Genomic DNA, 24604 nt, shown 5'->3' with positions numbered 1-24604 from the left:
TCCTTCCCCGGGCTAAAATGGCATTACGCCCCGTTAGTGTCCCCCACACTACCACCCCCCGGAGGCACTAACGGAGCTATAAAAAGGGCCAATTTCGGCCCCAAGATCTAGTTAGTGTCTCTGCCTTGGTCCCTTCAGGGTATAGAAACATAGAAACATAGAAAATAGGTGCAGGAGCAGGCCATTCAGCCCTTCTAGCCTGCACCGCCATTCAATGAGTTCATGGCTGAACATGAAACTTCAGTACCCCCTTCCTGCTTTCTCGCCATAACCCTTGATCCCCCGAGTAGTAAGGACTTCATCTAACTCCCTTTTGAATATATTTAGTGAATTGGCCTCAACTACTTTCTGTGGTAGAGAATTCCACAGGTTCACCACTCTCTGGGTAAAGAAGTTTCTCCTCATCTCGGTCCTAAATGGCTTACCCCTTATCCTCAGACTGTGACCCCTGGTTCTGGACTTCCCCAACATTGGGAACATTCTTTCTGCATCTAACCTGTCTAAACCCGTCAGAATTTTAAACGTTTCTATGAGGTCCCCTCTCATTCTTCTGAACTCCAGTGAATACAATCCCAATTGATCCAATCTTTCTTGATAGGTCAGTCCCGCCATCCCGGGAATCAGTCTGGTGAACCTTCGCTGCACTCCCTCAATAGCAAGAATGTCCTTCCTCAAGTTAGGAGACCAAAACTGTACACAATACTCCAGGTGTGGCCTCACCAAGGCCCTGTACAACTGTAGCAACACCTCCCTGCCCCTGTATTCAAATCCCCTCGCTATGAAGGCCAACATGCCATTTGCTTTCTTAACCGCCTGCTGTACCTGCATGCCAACCTTCAATGACTGATGTACCATGACACCCAGGTCTCGTTGCACCTTCCCTTTTCCTAATCTGTCACCATTCAGATAATAGTCTGTCTCTCTGTTTTTACCACCAAAGTGGATAACCTCACATTTATCCACATTATACTTCATCTGCCATGCATTTGCCCACTCACCTAACCTATCCAAGTCACTCTGCAGCCTAATAGCATCCTCCTCGCAGCTCACACTGCCACCCAACTTAGTATCATCCGCAAATTTGGAGATACTGCATTTAATCCCCTCGTCTAAATCATTAATGTACAATGTAAACAGCTGGGGCCCCAGCACAGAACCTTGCGGCACTCCACTAGTCACTGCCTGCCATTCTGAAAAGTACCCGTTTACTCCTACTCTTTGCTTCCTGTCTGACAACCAGTTCTCAATCCACGTCAGCACACTACCCCCAATCCCATGTGCTTTAACTTTGCACATTAATCTCTTGTGTGGGACCTTGTCGAAAGCCTTCTGAAAGTCAAAATATACCACATCAACTGGTTCTCCCTTGTCCACTCTACTGGAAACATCCTCAAAAAATTCCAGAAGATTTGTCAAGCAGGGTATGTACTTCACACTGGCCGAATTGGGCGTTAGCCAGTGGTACATGGATAGTGGCCATCCAACCACGAGTGTGCTGCTGAACCCACTGAATTGTAGCGTTTTCATTTCAAGTGTAGGTGAGCACATGGGCCACATCAACACATTGTGTGCGCGATGGGTACATTTAAAGAGAGGTAGGCATTTAAAGATAGGTGATTGCATATGGGGGGGTTACAAAAGCAGCTAGTATTTATAATGCAAGGGTTGTTTGAGCAACAAAATGTCTGACAAACCCAGTGGCTGGCAGAATAAATGCAGAGGCAGCAAACTGCGTCTCCATTTACAATCCACTCCGAGCAACTGCTTCACAATGCACAGCATTGCAGATTGTGGCAGATTAAATGCCTTTAAACAGAGTTACAGTACAACATGGAGACAGGCCGATCAGCCCAATCAATCCATGTTACCCTCCACGCAAGTAAATAGTCCGAACCACATTAACCCACCCTCTTCCTATATCCCTTCAAACCCTTTTCCTTCACCACCCTGTCCAATCTAATCTTGAAATATTATCGACGTCCAGAATCTCAGCCCCATGGACTTCTAATTGAGGATATGATTATAAGGCTCCCAAACATATAGCAATGTGTATACTAATAATCAGCAATGGAGACACCTCCATTACTTTTGTGCCCCGGGACAGTGATGTGGGAAAGCTGTAGTCTCCCAGGTCAATCTTTGAAATCTCCGAGTCTCGATTGACTACAAAATCAACCTTCGTACCCAGATTTTATCCAAGAGGGGAACCATTTAACACTGGCATGTCCTAAGACAGATTTTCAGATTGGTTACATCTGATTACCAGGTATAAACACAGTGTTGTCGATCTGTTATGTCTGGTTTCGATCCATTCAGCTTCCGATATAATCTTCCAGTTGGGGTTAGTACTGGTGCCAGATGGACCGACCACTTTCCAGTTTAGTTAACATAGAAAAATTCAATAACTCAGATTGAGTAGTTGTAAGAGTCTGAATGAACTGAATTCAAAGGCTGGATGAGGGACTCAACTTGCCGATTCATCCTTCAAATTAACCTGGTACCCTCAATGAGCAGGTAGGGTACAGATAGAATGGAATTGCTGTGATGGGCAGGCTCAATACATCTGTCACAGATGATGTAAAGTTAATGATCATGATTTTTTGGTTGTATGTAGAAATATTAATCCCTCTAGGTACTGAGAAACAAATATCATGATGTTAATGTCCAGTTGCTCCTTTGAATAAGTTGATCTGGAAGTTCACCAACCATTTCAAAACTGGCTCCTATCTCTTTTGCAAGACCGTTGGGAATGACAAAACTCTTGTATTTCAGGAAGGTGTTACCCTGCCTATACTAATCACCATGATAATATTCACAGTGCACATCTAGGTATCTTTCACTAACATGTTTTATTTTCAAAACAGGCAAATGAAGTTTTAGAAAAATATTTGAAAGAAAAAATGATTGAATCAGAAATGGTTCAACTGATGGATAAATTCATTGCGGATAAAGAGAGGGAGATAACAGGCAAGTTGCATTTTTGCTCTTAGTGATTGTGTTTCACCCTAATATTGGAACGATGGTGACTGACTGACTGTTGATGTGTACAGAATAACCGATGCCTCTGAATGAATTCACGAGCAAAGGGTTCATGTACTTGTACATCACGAGTCAAAGGCTCAAGCAGGTTATAAGCATCCTATTCGGATTTACTGCCTCCTATTTACTGAGTGTCTCTTATTTCTAACATACAGCAGTGAATGTTCTCACTTCTGTAGGATTATGTTTATGGTTCTGTTGGCAATTTGGTGAAAGGTACTGTCTGACGTTCAACATGGGCAATAATTAGTCACGTTTTTTGTTTGAAAGAGTAAAAGCCTCACATGTGAAGGGAATTTTCCTTAGGCGGGGCCACCTGTCGTATACCTGGCAATCTCTGACCATTCTTCTTGGTTTAAAGAGGCAGAATCACTAAGTTTCCATTGAAGTCAGTGGCAAGGAGTTTCAGGCAGATGTATAATGGGTAGACCGTCTACAGTCGCCTGGTTTCCTCCCCTGTTCAAAATGAAAATGACCCCCAGTGTTTCTGAATACTTCTACCTCCTATTCAGTAAATTAGAATTTGTTTAAACTTGGTGGCATTAATATTTTTATCATTTGAGTGTTCCTAATTCATTTCATTTCGCTATACAAATAGGAATTGCCACCCTCTGACCGAGGAAATTCCTCTGGGAACATTGCAGCTTGAAATGCTTCATGTCATTACACTGCCACCTTGGCCAGCTGATCTTCCCCATTCAGCTGTACATGAGGTTTCAATCTGAATCATGCCCTCATTGAACAGCAGCCCTGGGTGGTCTGTAAACCCAAAAGCTTCGGTTTTCCTATTTAGTGTTGATATTTTTCAGTCTCAATGTGGTCTAGTTTTCTATAGTCCAGGAAGAGTTCTGTAGTAGTTTTCACTTCTCTACATTTCATGATGGTTTAGGTTTGCTTATTCATTGACACCATTTTGCCCCAAGTAATACTTGTGTCAACTGACAATTGGCCCAGTAAGTTGGTTGTTTTTTTCCCAATTGCTTGATTCCTAATATGTCAATCTCAGTTGTCTGTTTCAAAGTTTATATCCAGATCAACACTCATGACACGGTCTGGTGACACCGCTCGACCTTTAGAAGCTGAATCCTGGTACAAATTCAGTAAAAGAGGACGGCAAGTGTCTTCTTCACTGGAAGGCTCAGGGTCACTGTCTGGAAGGATGTGCGAGCTTGACATGTGTACGTACAGGGAGACATGGCACTGCTATAAAGCACACCTCCATCTTCAGCTGGCCCGAGGAATTAAGTTTCAGTTGCAAGTGCTCTCAGGAATGTTCTTGAAAGAAGCACCAACTGGAAGATATTTGTGCCCATTAGCTGAGTTGGGGCAATGTTGATGTTCGGGTCTTCTGAGCCTCACTCAGGATCCTCCAGCACGATGCACAAGCCTGCGACTGATCCAGTGCCCAGTGACGGGGATGGAGTTATTTGCAAGCTCCGGGTGGACACTGCAGCTGCGTGGACCCTGATGGAAGTCCCAAATACAAGAGTCGTGCCATGTTGCCCCAACCCCGAGAAGGTCCAGGAAGGGCCCAACAGAACGGAAAGATATTTCAAATCTTCAGAGAACTTTAGGGCATTTTATTTACTTTTGGCAAGAAAGGTTTTGGGACCTCCCCTGGGCTATATTGGGATGCAGACCAGCTCCCAACTGCCATGAGTTCTGCCAAGGCCTTTTAAGGCTGCAAAGGGTGAAATTTCAGGAGGAGCCTGGGAACTCCCCAGACGGGCTCATAGAATCATAGAAAAATTATGACCTAGAAGGAGGCATTTTGGCCCATCGTGGCCAAATCCCACCTTCCAGCACTAAATCCGTAGCCCTGTAGGTTACGGCTCTTCAAATGCACATCCAAGTACTTTTTAAACGTGATGAGTGTTTCTGTCTCTACCACTTTACACTTTTGATGTAGTGTGACGGGTGGAAAATACAATCCGGGGCTCCCACCTGAAAATGGCTGCAAGGAAAATTCAGGAATCGAATACAACCAGGTCCTGCCCCAGTCCCATCCAGGGCCTGATCAGAATTTTGGGCCACATTACGGCTTCTAGGGCTCACATCCTCCAAGGGACTAACTTTTACTTTAGCTACTCTCTTCCTTTTTACTGTAGAAACTCTTGCTGTCTGTTTTTATATTTCTTGCTAATTTACTCTCATAATCTATCTTCCCTTTCTTTCTTATTTTTTTTAGTCCAGCATGACTAACAGGCCTATAATTGTTGCCACTCCAAGACTTGTAGGATTTTTCATTGTCCCTCCAGCACAGATCTCAACACTGAAGCAGTCACCTTGGGCCCAGGATCAGTAACTATCTGGTTAAAACCAACACTCAACAGGGGTCCAGACACTAAACACTCCCACTTACATCTCAACAGAATTAAGAAGGCTTCTACCAAGGAAATCCTTCAGAATTTCTCGTGGTATTTGGTCATAGGAAGCCAATCACAACTCAGAACTAGTTTCGTCAAACACTCGGTGAACAGACAGTAACAGACACACAGAGAATTTTCCAGGGTGGTAGTGGGCGTGATCGGTGACAGGTCGAGTGGGAAAATTATTTTTGACAGCATGTCAATAACCCGCTGTCATCTCACTCCCATGTGCCTTTCCCCCAGGCACCTCTGTTATTGTGGAGCCAACTCGACTGGCTGCAGTGGGAGACCCAATTGAAGTGATTATCGGGTGAAGTTTACAGGCTCTTAAGAGCCTTTTTTCACTTACTTTGTAAATTTCCCTGCACGGCCATGGGATTCACACAGCTCGGGACGCACGTCTATAAAACTGAGGTGGGAGTTTTTTGGTCATTGCTCCAGCTGATAACTTGATAGCATGAGATACAGTAAAAGCTCCCAGCTGACAGATGATCACTTTCCTCAGGCAGAAGCTGTTGCTCAGTCCATTTCCAGCACAGCTTCTACAGGCCGCAAGTCTTTCCAGCAAAGTCTCCATCCAGTCTCACCTCATTGGAAGAACTCTCTCACTATTGACAGAATGCTTCTGTCATCTGTACTTCACCTGCCATCTATTTCATCAATTTGGGTACCATTTATACTGTCTCACCTTGGTCCTCAGAATCGGACCACAATAAGCCCCAACGCCAGCAGCACCAGGCACACCACCAACCTTCTCCGCAATCACCTGATGCTGCACAGGACACAGGGCATCAGCACCCAAGCACATTGCCACCCGGGGGGCCATGGATAGCCTCATCATAGCCAGATTTAGTTAACTTTACACTGTACACCCATATGGTTGTCACATGATGAGGCAGGTTGGCACAACCCACACCAACACCATAAAGCATCCCCACAATGCCCAAGCCATTCCTTTCACACTCCTCACCATTGCGGGGGCTACTGTTATGTCTCACCATTCACTGCAACTCCCTAAGCCACTTCCAAAGGTGCACACAAATCTGTCCAAGTGTTGGAAATAAAGAGTTTTATGTTTGACACCACATTAACAGAAACTTTAAATAAAAGTTTGATAAAACACTCAAGTGGCTACTCCTGTGTGTTGTCAGTTGGTATGATTGCACTAGGATGAGGGTGAGTGTGAGGGGTGGTTAGTGAGATGGGGATGTGATGATGTAGATAAGAGAGGGATAGGTGGAGGTGCAAGGTCTGTTGGTGTAAGGATGTGCAGGAGTAGGATAGGGAAGGCAGAGTGTGATGGGATGTGATGAGAGGCACAGCAGGATGAAGTTGAGTGTGGCTTTGTTCTAACGTTTTCTGATCTAATGAGATAATTGAAACACTGTACCCAGGTCCTCCTGACCACATCGCTGCTTGTGTTCTCCTCTGCAATCTGCAACCAGGCTGTCTTGGTCTCCTGGGGAGGTCCCTTCCGCCCATTGGGAGGGAAGAGGGCCTTCCTGGGAATTGTGTCTTCCTCCATAAGCATATGGAGGGAGTCATCAGAGAACCTGCTTCTGTGCTGTCACTGTCAGTGGTTGCAGTACTCCAATGCTGTAGTGCACTGACAGCATTATGCAAGATAAAACTTCAAATATAATGTGACTATGGTCCCTTTTAAAGATCCCAGCTGAAAACGCATCATGAATGACGTCACCAGATCTGCTCCATTTCCTTGGGCTGAGCCACAGAATCCCCGGAAAACATTTCTGTGGCTCTTTGCACAAATTACCACAGTCGATCAATGCAATGCACGTGGGAATTCAACCCAATTTCTTCATTTTTATATTGATACTCTGCCATCAATAACTTTTATTTGATTTTGTACAGCTCTGAAGCAACTTCTTGCTTTCAGTGAACAAGAAAAACGAACACTGAGTCAGAAATTGGAGGAAACCAACAGCTACTGAACACACGACTCAGGGAAGCTCAGGGAAAGTAAACTACTTTCTCAAACAAGATGATGGAGGAATTCTTGTCCACCGCGACATTCATTAATGATATGTTCTTAAGAAATAGGAACAGGTGTAGGCCATACGGCCCCTCGAGCCTGCTCCGCCATTTAATAAGATCATGGCTGATCTGGTCATGGGCTCAGCTCCATTTCCCCGCCCGCTTCCCATAACCCCTTATCCTCTTATCGTTCAAGAAACTGTCTATTTCTGTCTTAAATTTATTCAATGTCGCAGCTTCCACAGCTCTCAGGCAGCGAATTCCACAGATTAACAACCCTCAGAGAAGAAATTTCTCCTCATCTCTGTTTTAAATGGGTGGCACCTTATTCTAAGATCATGCCCTCTAGTTCCAGTCCCCCCCATCAGCGGAAACATTCTCTCTGCATCCACCTCGTCAAGCCCCCTCATAATCTTATACGTTTCGAGAAGATCACCTCTCATTCTTCTGAATTCCAATGAGTAGAGACCCAACCTACTCAACCTTTCCTCATAAGTCAGCCCCCTCATCCCCGGAATCAACCTAGTGAACCTTCTCTGAACTGCCTCCAAAGCAAGTATATCCTTTCGTAAATATAGAAACCAAAACTGCACGCAGTATTCCAGGTGATGCCTCACCAATACCCTGTATACCTGTAGCAAGACTTCCCTGCTTTTATACTCCATCCCCTTTGCAATAAAGGCCAAGATACCATTGGCCTTCCTGATCACTTGCTGTACCTATCGTTTTGTGTTTCATGCACAAATACCCCCAGGTCCTGCTGTACTTTGCAATCTTTCTCCATTTAAATAATAACTTGCTCTTTGCTTTTTTCTGCCAAAGTGCATGACCTCACACTTTCCAACATTATACTCCATCTGCCAAATTTTTGCCCACTCACTTAGCCTGTCTATGTCCTTTTGCAGATTTTTTGTGTCCTCCTCACACATTGCTTTTCCTCCCATCTTTGTATATCGTCAGCAAACTTGGCTACGTTACACTCAGTCCCTTCTTCCAAGTCGTTAATATAGATTGTAAATAGTTGGGGTCCCAGTACTGATCCCTGCGGCACCCCACTAGCCAACCAGAGAATGAACCATTTATCCCAAATCTGTTTTCTGTTAGCCAATCCTCTATCCATGCTAATATATTACCCCCAACCCCGTGAACTTTTATCTTGTATAGTAACCTTTTATGTGGCACTTTGTCAAATGCCTTCTGGAAATTCAAATATACCATATCCATTGGTTCCCTTTTATGCATCCTGAACGTTACATCTTCAAAGAACTCCAGTAAATTTGTCAAACATGACTTCCCCTTCATAAATCCATGCTGCCTGCCTGACCAAATTATGCTTTTCCAAATGTCCTGCTCCTGCTTCTTTAATAATGGACTCCAACATTTTCCCAACCACGGATGTTAGGCTAATTGGTCTATAGTTTCCTGCTTTTTGTCTGCCTCCTTTTTTAAATAGGGGCTGATAACCCTACCTTTCTCTGTCCAACTGTGCTGTTATATCTAACCTGATGTAAGGAGTGACTGCAGGTCACTGAATTGAAATGAGAATAAATGTTGGCTCTTTAAATCATAATCAAAAATAAACTTAAAATTGAATTGCTCACTTGGGATTGAATTCCTTTCAATACAGTGTATTATTGTACCTAACGTGTGTTAAATGAGAGTCATCTGTTACTCCTTTTATTAGGGGCACTCACGGGTCAAATTTTATCTGACTGCTCGTGTTAAAATTCTTTGGACATTTTACTGGATTAAAGATGCTATAAATACCAGTTAGCATAATAGAAACTTGCAGCACAGGAGGAGGTCAATCAGCCCGTCGTGCCTGTGCTGGCTCTTTGAAAGAGCAACCGTGCTTTCTCCCAATTCCCACTTTTTGTCCATAACCCTACAAGTTCCTCATCCTCAAGTATCTGTCCAACTCCCTTAAATCAGCTCCCATCACCTTTTTACAGCAAGTATGTTCCCACAAAGCGACTCCCAAATCTACAGCTGCCTGGATGTCAAGGGGCAAACAGGGTAGGATAGGTCAAAAAAGGAAGCTTATGTCAGATACCGAGGGCTCAATACTGCAGAAAGCCGAGAGGAGTACAGGAAGTGCAGGGGTGAAATTTAAAAGGAAATTCGGAAAGCAAAGAGAGGGAATGAAAAAATATTGGCAAGTAAAATCAAAGAAAACCCCAAAATGTTTTATAAATACATAAAGAGCAAGAGCATAACTAAATAAAGAATAGGGTCTATCAGAGGAAGCTTGTGTGGGGAGGCGGAAGACATGGGTAGGATTCTTTATGAATACTTTGTGTCTATCTTCACAAAAGAGAGGGGCACGATGCAGGCAATGTAGTTAAGAAGCGGGAGTATGAAATATTAGATGAGATGAGCATATCGAGCGAGGAAACATTCAGGGCTTTAGCATTTTTGAAAGTAGATAAATCACCAGGCCCGGATTAAATGTATCCCAGGCTGTTAAGAGAAGCAAGGAAGGAAATAGCGGAGGCTCTGACCCTCATTTTCCAATCCTCTCTGGCTACAAGTGTGGTTGTACCATTGTTTAAAAAGGTAGGAAGGGAGAGACCGAATAATTACAGGCCAGTCAGCCTAACCTTGGTGACGGGCAAATTATTGGAAAAAATATTGAGACAATACTAATCACCATTGAGAAAGGCACAGATCAATCAAGAACTGTCAGCATGGATTTGTTAAGGAAAGGTCATGTCTGACTAATTGATTGAATTTTTTTGAGGAGGTAATAAGGAAGGTCGATGAGGGTAGCGTATATGATGTAAACTGTAATGTTCAGAATAAATCCACAGGACTGTATTGTAAGCTCAAACTGTTGTGACCTTGGTCTCTTTATTCAGACTCGAGTGGGGAAGCAGCATGGTCAATCACCTTTTATACCTGCTTGCCCCAGGGTGCACAGGTAACCCTTAGGTCTCCCACAGGTGTGCCCCCTAGTGGCAAGTCTTACATTTTGGTGAGGTTTACATACATACATAACACTTTCCCCGCCCCCCCTCCCCCCCCCCCCCCAAAGTCTTATGTACAAGTTATTTGCAAGTTGAGGCGATCTGGCGCCCTGCGTCCCCGGGCCGATCGTCTGGGTTAAAGTCCTGACATGGTGGGTTCATCCTCGTGGTTGACAGTGAGGTCGATTGTGTTAGTGAGTCGCTGGGGGCCTGGTCCTTTCACCGTGGTTCCTGGTTATCTGTAGTTTGCAGTTTGGTCTTGTCCAAATGCTTTACACGTTAGCCCGGTACATAGTTTCACAATCAGACACTCCGTTTTTATCACATACACTCCATTCCCCCCACCCCCCACCCCTTGGCTAATGCAGTGCTAGTGGCCCAACTGGGGCCCTGAACATGGTCTACATCACTTATTCTGATATCGCGTGGAGGGCCATGCAATCATGGTGCATTCTCTGCCGATTGCATACGGAGGGCTCGGCTCTGAGTGATAGCACCCGGGATAGCCGGGTCTGTCGGGAGTCTACCGTGACACGCGTGTGGTGCTTGGTTTAGTGACTTGGGCTGCCTGCTCCGGGCTATTGTCGCTGACCCCGAGGTCTAGCAAGCCTAGGATGGCCGCAATAGCCTTGAGACTTTCGGTAGTGGCGGGAGGCCTAGTGGTCCCCGTGGATCCTGGGCCGTAGTATGGGGGCCCCAGACCACCGACTGTGTGTAGCCTCCCTGCCTTTGCAACATTGGGATGGGCCTTTCGTCTTTGCAACGGATAGGTTGCAACATCCCGTCTAGCAGTTCACCTTTGGCAGGTTGGTCCAGGTCCTAAACTGGGGGTCCGTTACAGTTAACCCCTCGCTTTCTAGCACTTCTTCGACCGAGAGTGGGTCTGCAGGCTGCGCCATTTCCACCCCGGTGGTGAGCGATGGTAGCCAACTGAGGGCATTAGTACCGTTCTCAGTGCCTAGTCCGTGGCTGATCATGTTAAAGTGCACAGTGTTAGACATTCTCGAAACAACACATCGATAATGGTGCCTCTGCTCTCCCAAACTTGTGGGGTGAGCAGCTTGTCTGACTCGAGCACATATTGGGGCACGCTTTGGTCCGTCTCTTTAGTCCCATGAACACAGGCTGCTCCCTTGGTTAACTTATTGGATACATGTACAATCGTTTGGGGCTCGCCCACTACTTTTGCTTGCTGCACAACACTCCCGACCCCCTGCGGTAACATCTCACTTGCTACGAATACTTTGTCAGATACATATACAACTGGTTGGGGTTCGCCCGCTACTTTAGCTTGTTGTAAGGTTCCCCCTGACCCCATATAATGATACATCATTGGCTGCAAAAGAGCGCTCACATGGGTTATACAGTGCAAACAACTTATTGGAACGTGATGGGTTCCTGTCCTTCTCAGCGGCCGCACCTTTACCTTTGCCCCAAACCCAGTCGTCTTCCTTGCTGGGCGACACATTCCTCCATTCCGTTGCGGTGAACTCCCGTGGTCTGGACACTCGGCCCGCGGTCTGGACACTCTCTCGGCCCGCGGTCTGGACACTCTCTCGGCCCGCGGTCTGGACACTCTCTCGGCCTGCGGTCTGGACACTCTCGGCCCGCGGTCTGGACACTCTCTCGGCCCGCGGTCTGGACACTCTCTCGGCCCGCGGTCTGGACACTCTCTCGGCCCGCGGTCTGGACACTCTCTCGGCCCGCGGTCTGGACACTCTCTCGGCCCGCGGTCTGGACGCGCCCGTGGTCTGGACGATCTTCCGTCCGTGTCCGTGATGACGACTGTTGCGATCTTCCTCCCCAGGGATTTTGCCTCTGGCATCGGGAAGACGCATATGGATCGTTTTGGCCGGAGTCCCACTCCACATGCTCGACCTGGTCATCGTCTTCGGGTGGTAAGTACTGTGCCTGTACCGCTGCTCGGTTTATCATTACCTCCTCGTGGTCGTGATGAGCGGCCTGTGCCTCGGGGATCTGCAAATGGATCTGCACTTCGATGCCTGGTTCAGCTGAAGGTGGGGGCTTGCTCAGTCTTTGAGCAAGGGAGACATCGTTCGTCGGAGAAGGTATGCAGAGGTCTTCCCAGTTCCATCGAATCTTCCCCATCCACCTCCTGCCAAGCAGCATTGGCCCATCACCTGAAACAATCCACAGTGGGAAATCATGCACCGCTCCCTCATGGGATACTCTTATGTCCGCACCACCAATAACTGGTATCAGTTCTTTGGTGTAGGTGTGCAGCTTTGCCTGAATCGGGATCAGCTCGGGTCGCTGTGCTTTGTCGCTCCACAGCCTCTCGAAAGCCTTCTGGCTCATAACTAATTGACTTGTCCCGTGTCTAGTTCCATGAAGACTGGAGTGCCGTTAAGTTCAACTTTTAACCTTATCGGAGGGCTTTTGGTGGTGAAGGTGTGTATCCCATATACTTCTTCATCCTCAGGTTCAGTTGCCTCTCCTGCTCGTTCAGTGTGATCCTCGCTGGATCGGTCGTCCTCTCCTGACTCTGCCACGTGGTGAATCTGGTCATTTGCACATTCGCTGGAGGTGCCCCATTGTTCCACAGCCCTTGCGCACACACAGCTTGAATTGACATTGATGAGCTCTATGACTGCCCCCACAGCACCAACATGGTGCTAATGGATACACATTCACGCCCCACGGCGTACTCTGAGTCACTCTAGGCCTAGGTCTGGTCTCAGCAGTCGTATGGGCCCTGCCCTGTGCCGTTCTGCCTGCTGAAAACATTATTTTATGTACTTGCCGGTGAGCTTCGATTCTGTGAAGATACGTGTTTCGTGTTATCGCTTGTGGATATGAAAGCTTGGGCTACCGTGATGGCCTTGCTCAAATCTAGGGATTCGGCAAACAACAGTTTGCGAAGAATGACCTCGTGGCCAATTTCAAGCACGAGAAAGTCCCGTAACATTTCCCCCAAGATCCTGCAAATTCGCACTGTCCCGCAAAGCGTCTTAGGTCGGCAACAAAACTCGCCACTTTTTGGCCCTCGGAGCGGTGGTGCGTGTAAAAGCGATACCTGGCCATCTGGATGCTCTCTTTTGGCTTGAGGTGTTCCCTAACCAACATACACAGCTCAGTGTAAGACTTGTCCGTTGGTTTGATTGGCGCTAGCAAATTTTTGAGGAGGCCATATATCGAAGACCCACATACGGTGAGGAGAATCACCGTCTCAGCCATGTCCAATTCATTGGTCACAAAGTACTGGTTGAGGCGCTCAATGAAGGCTTCCTAATCATCACCCTCAACAGACCTCTCAAGGATACCAACGGTAGCCATTACCCCGTGACAGTTCTTGATCCGTTACTCGTCGCCAATTTGTTATGTTCAGAATAAATCCACAGGACTATATTCAAGGTCACAACAGTTTGAGCTTGGTCTCTTTATTCAAACTCCAGAGTGGGGAAGCAGCATGGTGAATCACCTCTGATACCTGCTTGCCCCAGGGTGCACAGGTGACCTTTAGATCTCCCACAGGTGTGCCCCCTAGTCACAAGTCTTACATTTTGGTGAGGTTTGAATACATACATAACATAGACTACATGGCTTTTAGCAAGGCTTCTGATAAGCTCCCACAAGGGACAGTGGCAAATTGGATCCATAATTGGCTCAGTGAAAGGAAGCAAAGCGTAATGGTCAACATGTGTTTTTCTGACTGGATGGCTGGTTCCAGTGGGATTCCGCAGGGCTCAGTACTAGGTCCCTTGCTTCTCGAATATGTCAATGATTTAGACTTCAGTGTAGGGGGTATAATTAAGAAGTTTGCATGTGATACAAAAATTGGCCGTCTGGTTGATAGAAGAAAGCTGTAGACTGCAGGAAGATGTCAATGGACTGGTCAGGTTGGCAGAAAAGTGGAAAATGGATTCAACCGGAGAAGTGTGAGGTAATGCATTTGGGGAGGGTTAACAAGGCAAGGGAATACACAATAAATGGTAGGATACTGAGATGTGTAGGGGAACAGATAGTCGTGGGAGTGCATGTCCACAGATCCCTTGAGGAACAGGACAGGTAGATATGATGGTTAAGTAGGCATACGGGATACTTTACTTTATTAGCCGAGGCATGGAATCTAAGAGCAGGGAGGTTATGTTTGAACTGTATAAAACACAGGCCACAGCTAAAGTACTGCATACATTTTTTGTCACAACATTACAGGAAAGATGAGATTGGTCTAGAGAGGGTACAGAGGAGATTTACGAGGATGTTGCCAGGACTGGGGAATTTTAACTATGAGGAAAGATTGGATAGGCTGGGGTTGTATTCTTTGGAACAGAGGAGCCTGAGGGGAGACAATTGAAGTGTATAAATTTATGGGGGGCCGAGGAAGATTGAATAGGAAGGGCCTATTTCCCTCAGCAGAGAGGCCAATAACCAGGAGCATAGATTTAAAGTGATTGGTTGAAGGATTCGAGGGGAGTTGAGGTTGATAGGTATATAAAACTCACTGCCTGACAGTGTGGTAGAGGCAGTGAGTTTTATGTGTGGCAGAAACCCTCACCTGCAAGGCTACGGACCAAGAGCTAGAAAGTGGGATTCGGCTGGATAGCTCTTTTTCAGCCGGCACAGACACAATGGGCGGAATGGCCTACTTCTGTGCCATAAATTGTCATGATTCAACGGCCGGAATTTTCCTCACCGGGTTGGGAGTGAGCAACCACGTTGTAGGTCGGTACCGTGATGTATTGATCAGCCTGCTCCTCAGAGTGACTTTCAGTTACTGGCCCCTATTAAAGCACACGTGCGCGTTTCCCAGCCCTATTAAATGGTGCGGGTCCGATGACATTATCGATGACTCATTTCCAGTGGGGATATTTAAAGCAGCATTGGCCACATTGCATTTGAAGGTTCATCTAGGAGTATGGAGGGAGTATTTTGGAGGATCTGGTTATTGCTGAGATTTCCAGACATGGGTTCCCAAAGACAGTGGCTGTACCCAGGTTTTCCGGTGATTCCTACATACTCTTGGAGGGAGTCAAAGCACACAGGGGTGGGAGAGACCCTCCCCAAGAGACAAATAGAGCCTGGCTCCAAATAGCTGAGGAGGTGAACAGCAGGGATGTGGTGAGTGCCTGGGTGCAGTGTCGATCTGACAAGATCAGGAAAGCTGAGTGCAAAGCTACACTCAACGTCATCCTGCTGTGCCCGTCACCACATCCCTATCACTTTGCCAAGCATTCGCAGAACCTCCGCCACGATCACCCACAAAATCTCAGCCACGATCGCTCATCGCTCCTCTGCCCTGATCACTTATCGCAAGCTGGCCACGACCTTCCCACTACTCTGCTGCACCAGGGCCCAGCCGATGCTCCTGCCCATGCACCAAACAGCGACTTGGGTCCTGATAATGTCACCCAGTCACCCACCTCGTCGCACATTTGTGTCAGCTCGTACTGGAAGCTGCAGTGGCATGCTCCAGCTCTTTTTGAAGCAATGACCTGCGGAGATGTTCTTACACAGGTCGGGGCAGCCCATGATGTCCTAGGGCCTGGTGCTCCAGCTCTATTTATAGCCCCGACCTACAGTGATGTTCTCTCTCAGATCGGGGTGGCCCACAATGTGTCCAATAAGGGCAATAAAGACCCACAGCCTCCCCTGGCCCCAGGCCCTGAACAATTGGCGGAGGTGCGTTGAGTATTTTTGTGGCGGAGTAGCGGTAAGGAATCGTGGCGGAGGTGCGTTGAGTATTTTTGTGGCGGAGTAGCGGTAAGAGATCATGGCGGAGGTGCGTTGAGCATTTTTGTAGCGGTAAGGGATTGTGGCGGAGGTGCGTTGAGTATTTTTGTGGCGGAGTAGCGGTAAGGGATCGTGGCGGAGGTGCGTTGAGCATTTTTGTGGCGGAGTAGCGGTAAGGGATCGTGGCGGAGGTGCGTTGAGTATTTTTGTGGTGGAGTAGCGGTAAGGGATCGTGGCGGAGGTGCGGCGAGTATTTTGGTGGCAGAGGAGCGGCGAGAAATCATGGCGGAGGTGCGGCAAATGAGGGTACGGGGCCTAGAAGAGCCGAGGGCCCAGCCCAAACTTCGATGTGTGTGTGCACTAGGTTGGTGCAGCAGAGCAGGTCTCCAGTCGTCCTGGTTAACCCTTGCCACTGGATAAGGCCTCGCTCTGTCGAGCCCGTGTGGTGACTGATGTGCAACGGTCATCACGCATTAAAAAAATCCACGCACAGGCATCTTCCACCCCCTCAATTGGAGTTCACGACTGGAACATCAAGTCCTTCATTGAAACATCTGTGAACTTGTGTGGAAGCAAGTCATCCTCGTTTGAGGGACCGCCTATGATGACCACTTTGCCTTCCCAAGCCGACTCCACCCATCCCTCCCTCTTTATGTACGTACTCACACCCCCTCTGATGAAGCACCCATCACACTCACCCTCATCCTAATGCAATCACAAGTAACACCACAGGAGGCCATTGGGCAGTGGCACTCCACTCCCTCATATTTACCCTCTACAGATGTAACCCATAAAATCCTTACACTCATGCCATCACTCTCACTCAAACTTGTCTTTCTTTCATTGCAGGAGAACATAAGAACATAAGAAATAGGAGCAGGAGTAGGCCATACGGCCCCTCGAGCCTGCTCCACTACTTAATAAGATCATGGCTGATCTGATCATGGACTCAGCTCCACTTCCCCGCCCGCTCCCCATAACCCCTTATTATTTAAGAAACTGTCTATTTCTGTCTTAAATTTATTCAATGTCGCAGCTTCCATAGCTCTCTGAGGCAGTGAATTCCACAGATTAACAACCCTCTGAAAGAAGAAATTTCTCCTCATTTCTGTTTTAAATGGGCAGCCCCTTATTCTAAGATCATACCCTCTAGTTCTAGTCTCCCCCATCAGTGGAAACATCCTCTCTATATCCATCTTGTCAAGCCCCCTCATAATCTTATACATTTCGATAAGATCACCTCTCATTTTTCTGAATTCCAATGAGTAGAGGCCCAACCTACTCAACCGTTCCTCATAAGTCAACCCCTTCATCCCTGGAATCAACCTAGTGAACCTTCTCTGAACTGCCTCCTCTAAGGGACCAACATTTACTTTAGCCACTCTTTTCCTTTTTATATACCTGTAGAAACTCTTGCAATCTGTTTTTATATTTTGTGCTAGTTTACTTTCATAGTCTATCTTCCCTTTCTTAATCATTTTTTTAGTCATTCTTTGCTGGCTTTTAGAAGCTTCCCAATCTTCTGTCCTCCCGCTAGTTTTGGCCACTTCGTAAGCCCTTGTTTTTAAATTGGATACCATCCTTTATTTTGTTACTTAACGACAGATGGCTATCTTTTCTCTTACACCCTTTCCTCCTCACTGGACTATATTTAACTTGAAAGTGTGAAATATCTCCTTAAATGTACACCACTGTTCATCAACCATCCTACACATTAATCTATTTTCCCAGTCCACTTTACCCAACTCTGCCCTCATACCTTCATAGTCTCCTTTATTTAAGCTTAGTAACTGGTTAGAGATCCAACTTTCTCACCCTCCATCTCAATTTGAAATTCAATCATGTTATGATCACTCATTCCGAGGGGATCCTTTACTAGGAGATTGTTTATTAATCCTGTCTCATTACACAGGACCAGATCTAAGATAGCCTGTCCCCTGGTTGGTTCCGTTACATACTGCTCAAGGAACTCGTCCCTTACGCACTCTATGAACTCTTCCTCAAGGCTACCCTGACCAATTTGATTTGTCCAATCAATATGGAGGTTAAAATCACCCATGATTATTGCTGTTCCCTTTTTACAAGCCCCCACTATTTCCTGGTTTATGTTCCGACCAACAGGGTTGCTACTGTTAGGGGGCCTATAGACTACGCCTACCACCCAAACTGTTTCAACACCCTTATCATTTGAGCCAATATCGTTTCTTACTATTGAAGTGATTCCATCCTTTATTAATAGAGCTACCCCACCTCCTTTTCCTTTCTGTTTGTCCTTCCGGATTGTCAAGTACCCCTGAATATTTAATTCCCAGTCCTGGTCACCTTGCAACCACGTCTCTGTAATGGCTATTAGATCATACCCATTTGTCTCAATTTGTGAGGTCAACTCATCTATTTTGTTACAAATGCTACGGGCATTTAGACAAAGTGCATTTAAGTTTGTTTTTTTAACTCTTTTTTCCTACTTGTTTCTTCTCTCCTTCAAACTTACTTTCTTTATTTTTGCTTTCGAATTCCAGCTTTGCTCCCCTCCCTACTGAATCTATTCTCAGGTTCCTATCCCCCTGCCAAGCTAGTTTAAACCCTCCCCAACAGCACTAGAAACCCCACCCCGCCCACGACCCCACCCTCCGCAAGGAGAGTGTGCACAACAGCAGTGAGAGGGAGAGAACCGGAGTTCGCCTTCCATCCATCAGCACTTTGACTCCAACAGAGGATGTGGCCCCGGGAGGTCTCCAGAGTTTCAGAGCTGCTGGTGGTAGGGGATAGGGGGAGAGAGGGGGACCTCTCAGCAACAAGGTGACAGAATTACATCTCATACATGGCATAGTCACTCATGTGATGACTGATGTCAGCAGCCAGTGAATGTTATCCATTCTCAATATAACATTTCTAAATCATCTCTTTACTCTACCACAGGTCCATCAAGAGCAGCCCCCCCCCCAGCCCTCAACCCCCACCAGCCCCATCACTGTCGAGCCGGAGGAAGAAGACGATTCCTCAGAGGAGCCTCCAGCCTCTGCACCATCAGCAGGCCCAAGCGTACCCAGCACCAGTGCAGATACGCACATCTCGGTGGGTCCTGTGCGAGATGGAGTAGAGTTGTCACCTGGGGTCTCACACTTCACAAGTGAGCAAGACCGGATGGTGGAGACAGGGACATTAGTGGTGACTCCTCGCCGGCAGGCCTAGGATGCTCCAAGCTCTGCTCAGCTGGGTGCAGACGCTGAGCCTAGGGAGCCATCGGGAAAGATGGTGATCCTGGAGGGCCAGCAAAAAATTCAGGAGGCTCTGACAGGTTTTGCAAATGTGCAGAGAACGGAGGAGTGCATCTCCAACATGAGCACCACCGTGTCGCAGGCGATGGTATGCTCTTCCATGGATAGGATGGCCACTGCATGGAACAGCTAATGCACCACTCACAGGAGCACATGGACTCTGAGAATCGATAGCGCTATATGGAGAATAGATGGCAGGCGCTCATAGACCTCCTCTCTCGGACGCATCTAAACATAGACTTGTGTCCTTGTGGCCCCACTGCTGTGCAGCAAGGTGCTCTACATCTCCTTGCTAGCAGGGAAGTGCAGTGGCCCAAGAGAGAGGCGTGGAAGTGAGGCTTCTCTCAAAGCACTCACGCTTCTCCCCTGTTGCACCACCCCATCCTCAGTAACAGCCCCAGCTGCCTGCTGGGATCAGAGGCTCCAAAGCCCAGAGGATGTCTGCCAAAAGTGTGCACGCAGTCGCAGCAGGGAAGTGAGCAGCCTGCCTTTGCCTCTGCTGAAGCCACAGGGGTTGCGTAAAAGAAAAATGACACACAAGCAGTTGCACAGGGGTAAGCCATATGGGTACAATGCAGGAAGTTAAGTAAATCTGGCCATGATGAGGCCATCGCTGGCCTCCCGAGCAGCAATGTGCTCTGGTGCTGCTGGCATCTGGACCTCAGGTTTCTCCTGCTCCTTCTCCTCATCTTCCAGCTGATCCTCCTCCTCCTGCCCATGTAACTCTAATCCTCGTTGCTGCACTATGCTGAGCAGCTCCATGCTGATGCCCTCTTTGCTGTGGAGCATCAGGTCATTGGAGGAGAAGATTGTCGGCATTGCTGCTTCCTGTGTGCCTGATGCTGCTAGTGTTGAGGCTCAACTTGGTCTGATTCTGAGGACCAACATAAGACAGAATAAACGGTACGCATGCTCAGGTAATAGATGGCAGGTCAAATAGAGATCAGAGAAGCAATCTGTCAATGGTGTGATAGTTGGTAGCAGTGAGGTGAGATTGGCCTCCGAAGTTGCAGAAAATACTTGCAAACTTTTGAAACCTAAATCTGTGCTCAAAATGCCCTCAGTACGAGCCTTTCCCTGAGGCAAGTAATGAGGTGCCATGTGGGAGTATTTATTTGGATTTCCATGCTCTGCATTAAGGACCTCGCACAATGGCCACTGAGCTCCTGCCTCAGGTTGACAGACGCGGTTCCCGAGGTACGTGGTTTTCGAGCTGCGTCATTCCCGTGGTCATTGTGTGAACTACAAAAGGTCAGGTTACAAACACTTTAAGGGGTCTGACAACAAGGTTTTAATGAGTTACATGAGGTCACTGCGACTCTGCCGTTCGGGGCCGTTTTATTCCGACTTTTACTGTCAACCCGCCTCCAATCCCACACACACGGCAGCAGGAAAATTCCAGCCGTAGAGATTAAAATGAAATAGAAAAAGGAGGCTTATGATAAATGTCAGGTTCATAATTCAGTAAAGAACCAAATTGAATATAGAAAGCACAGGGGAGAACTGTAAAAGGAAATAGGAGGGATAAGTCGTGTTTGACTAATTGGGGAAACTCCAGATCTACCAGTCACTTTGTTTCACTAACCAACCCCTGACTCAAACCGAAGCCTCACATCAGTGAAGCAACAACCCATGGTCTGTGATACTCCCACAAGGGAGACGATATAAGAATAAGGGACAGGAGTAGGCCATCTAGCCCCTCGCCCTGCTCCATCATTCAACAAGATCATGGCTGATCTGGCCGTGGACTCAGCTCCACTTACCCGCCCGCTCCCCGTAACCCTTAATTCCCTTATTGGTTAAAAATCTATCTATCTGTGACTTGAATACATTCAATGAGCTAGCCTCAACTGCTTCCTTAGGCAGAGAATTCCGCAGATTCACAACCCCCTGGGAGAAGAAATTCCTTCTCAACTCGGTTTTAAATTGGCTCCCCCGTATTTTGAGGCTGTACCCTCTAGTTCTAGTCTCCCCGACCAGTGGAAACAACCTCTCTGCCTCTATCTTGTCTATCCCTTTCATTATTTTAAATGTTTCTATAAGATCACCCCTCATCCTTCTGAACTCCAACGAGTAAAGACCCAGTCTACTCAATCTATCATCATAAGGTAACCCCCTCATCTCCGGAATCAGCCTCGTGAATCGTCTCTGTACCCGCTCCAAAGCCAGTATATCCTTCCTTAAGTAAGGTGACCAAAACTGCACGCAGTACTCCAGGTGCGGCCTCACCAATACCCTATACAGTTGCAGCAGGACCTCCCTGCTTTTGTACTCCATCCCTCTCGCAATGAAAGCCAACATTCCATTCGCCTTCCTGATTTCCTGCTGCACCTGCAAACTAACTTTTTGGGATTCATGCACAAGGACAATGTTGTGGTACCGGCTGGTCAATTTGACCCCTCCCCCTGCGTTTGTCGCCAAGATACAGAAGAAGCTGGTGGACTTCTTCTGGAACAACAGGAAGCACTGGGTCTCTGCCGCGGTCTTGAGTCTCCCGCTTGAGGAGGGCGGTCAGTCGTTGGTGTGCGTCAGCACCCAGCTCGCGACTTTCCATCTTCAGACCCTGCAGAGATACCTTTACGTCGAGCCCCCTCCTAGGTGGTGCGCTCTGGCGAGGTATGTCTTCCGCCAGCAGCGTGACCTCAATTATGACACGCAGCTCCTGTTTGTGAACTTGGGGGGTGCCAGGACCGCCCTCCGGGAGCTGCCTGTCTTTTACAGGGAACTCATCAGGGTCTGGAACAAAGTCTCCACCAAGCGCAGCTCTCCGCCGGCTGGAGTGGCGGCCGTCCTGCAGGAACCGCTGCTCGGGAATCCGTACCTCCACGACCGAGGTTTTATGTGGCGGTCGGAAGAGAGGGCTGTGGCTGGTGAGGTGACCAGGGTCAGGGACCTGCTCGATGGCGGAGGAGCGGGCTGGATGGCGCCAGACACGCTGGCGCGGCGCCTAAATTCTGCCAACGTCCGCCACGCGGCCGATGCCATCGAGTCGCTAAAAACAGCTCTGGGCCCTGACTCCGTTAGGTGCATCGAGGAGGCTCAAGCACGTGGGGAGATCCCGTCCGAACTGACCCCCGTCCGGACGGAATTCCTCATCGGCGCCAAACCCCGGAACCTCCCTCGGGGGCCGGCGCCTCACAACTTGAGCCGCCTCGGGGAAATCCCCTCCGTGCCTTTCAGTTCCGCGCGGAGGGGTTTCCTGTACGGGCTGCTCCTGCACACCCTCAACTTTGCCATCCTCGCCGGCCGTCCGGACACGCCATGGCGTACCATCTTGCCGTCCGGAGGAGGCGGGGGACCCCGATGGAGGGCACTCTACGCAGGGGTCCTCCCACTATTCATCGGGGACTTGGCCTGGAGGGTGGTGCACGGAGCAGTGCCGTGCAACAAATTTTTAAGCCGGTTCACGGACTCCCAGGCCGTCTGCAATTTCTGCGGTCTGGAGGAGTCCGTGTTCCATGTTTTTATTGAGTGCACGAGGTTGCAGCCCCTGTTCCATTATTTGAAGGGGCTGCTCCTGGAATTCTGGCTGCACTTCAGTCCCACTCTCCTGATCTTTGGGCACCCTGTGCGGAGGGGAGCGGGTAGGTCCGAAGGCCTCCTCGTAGGACTGCTCCTGGGCACGGCCAAGGGTGCCATCAGCCGGTCCAGGCAGCGGGCGGTCGAGGGGGTCGTTCAACCTAACTGCCTGCCTCTCTTCCGCTCTTACATCCGGTCCAGGGTGTCCTTGGAGATGGAGCACGCGGTGTCCACCGGTACGCTCGCGGCCTTCCGCGAGAGGTGGGCACCGGAGGGACTGGAGTGCATCATCACGCCCGGCAACCAAATTTTAATTTGATTTTACGTTTTAAAGTTTAATTTGTTTTAATTGCCGGTGCTTTTAGTGTCCCCCTCCCCTTTTATAGGGGGCACTGGAAAAAATTTGATTTTAGCGCTCCAAAAAAAAAACCAAAAAAAAAAAGGAAAAAAAAAAGGGGCCTTGAAAATGTCTGCTGTGTCACCCAGGCGGGTGGCACGGTTTAATGTTTATGTTTATTTTCAGGTAAACTCAAAAGAGTTTCATGCACAAGGACAATGTTGTGGTACCGGCTGGTCACTTTGACCCCTCCCCCTGCGTTTGTCGCCAAGATACAGAAGAAGCTGGTGGACTTCTTCTGGAACAACAGGAAGCACTGGGTCTCTGCCGTGGTCTTGAGTCTCCCGCTTGAGGAGGACGGTCAGTCGTTGGTGTGCGTCAGCGCCCAGCTCGCGACTTTCCGTCTTCAGACCCTGCAGAGATACCTTTACGTCGAACCCCCTCCTAGGTGGTGCGCTCTGGCGAGGTATTTCTTCCGCCAGCAGCGTGACCTCAATTATGACACGCAGCTCCTGTTTGTGAACTTGGGGGGTGCCAGGACCGCCCTCCGGGAGCTGCCTGTCTTTTACAGGGAACTCATCAGGGTCTGGAACAAAGTCTCCACCAAGCGCAGCTCTCCGCCTGCTGGAGTGGCGGCCGTCCTGCAGGAACCGCTGCTCGGGAATCCGTACCTCCACGGCCGAGGTTTTATGTGGCGGTCGGAAGAGAGGGCTGTGGCTGGTGAGATGACCAGGGTCAGGGACCTGCTCCATGGCGGAGGAGCGGGCTGGATGGCGCCAGACACACTGGCGCGGCACCTAAATTCTGCCAACGTCCGCCACGCGGCCGATGCCATCGAGTCGCTAAAAACAGCTCTGGGCCCTGATTCCGTTAGGTGCATCGAGGAGGCTCAAGCACGTGGGGAGATCCCGTCCGAACTGACCCCCGTCCGGACGGAATTCCTCATCGGCGACAAACCCCGGAACCTCCCTCGGGGGCCGGCGCCTCACAACTTGAGCCGCCTCGGGGAAATCCCCTCCGTGCCTTTCAGTTCCGCGCGGAGGGGTTTCCTGTACGGGCTGCTCCTGCACACTCTCAACTTTGCCATCCTCGCCGGCCGTCCGGACACGCCATGGCGTACCATCTTGCCGTCCGGAAGAGGCGGGGGTCCCCGATGGAGGGCACTCTACGCAGGGGTCCTCCCACTATTCATCGGGGACTTGGCCTGGAGGGTGGTGCACGGAGCAGTGCCGTGCAACAAATTTTTAAGCCGGTTCACGGAATCCCAGGCCGCCTGCAATTTCTGCGGTCTGGAGGAGTCCATGTTCCATGTTTTTATTGAGTGCACAAGGTTGCAGTCCCTGTTCCATTATTTGAAGGGGCTGCTCCTGAAATTCTGGCTACACTTCAGTCCCACTCTCCTGATCT

At 48.5% G+C, this 24604-nt stretch overlaps 1 protein-coding gene across 2 annotated transcripts in view; it reads left to right on the top strand.

Moving 5' to 3' along the window:
- LOC139272927 (guanylate-binding protein 1-like) overlaps positions 1-9041 on the top strand; it is a 64344-nt gene extending 55303 nt beyond the window's left edge. The window contains exons 10-11 of one of the 2 annotated variants that reach the window (XM_070889050.1): positions 2865-2967; positions 7281-9041. In XM_070889050.1, coding sequence (XP_070745151.1) covers positions 2865-2967; positions 7281-7360 — 183 coding nt within the window. In that variant the 3' untranslated portion in view covers positions 7361-9041. The remainder of the gene's footprint in view (positions 1-2864; positions 2968-7280) is intronic. The other variant, XM_070889051.1, reaches the window with a different exon arrangement.
- The last annotated feature ends 15563 nt before the right edge of the window (positions 9042-24604 follow it).

The sequence above is a fragment of the Pristiophorus japonicus genome, chromosome 9 (genome assembly GCF_044704955.1).
Source record: "Pristiophorus japonicus isolate sPriJap1 chromosome 9, sPriJap1.hap1, whole genome shotgun sequence".
In the NCBI taxonomy this organism is placed as follows: domain Eukaryota; kingdom Metazoa; phylum Chordata; class Chondrichthyes; family Pristiophoridae; genus Pristiophorus; species Pristiophorus japonicus.
The sequence above is the reverse complement of the archived record's forward strand: the minus strand, read 5'-3'. Positions and strand labels throughout refer to the sequence as shown.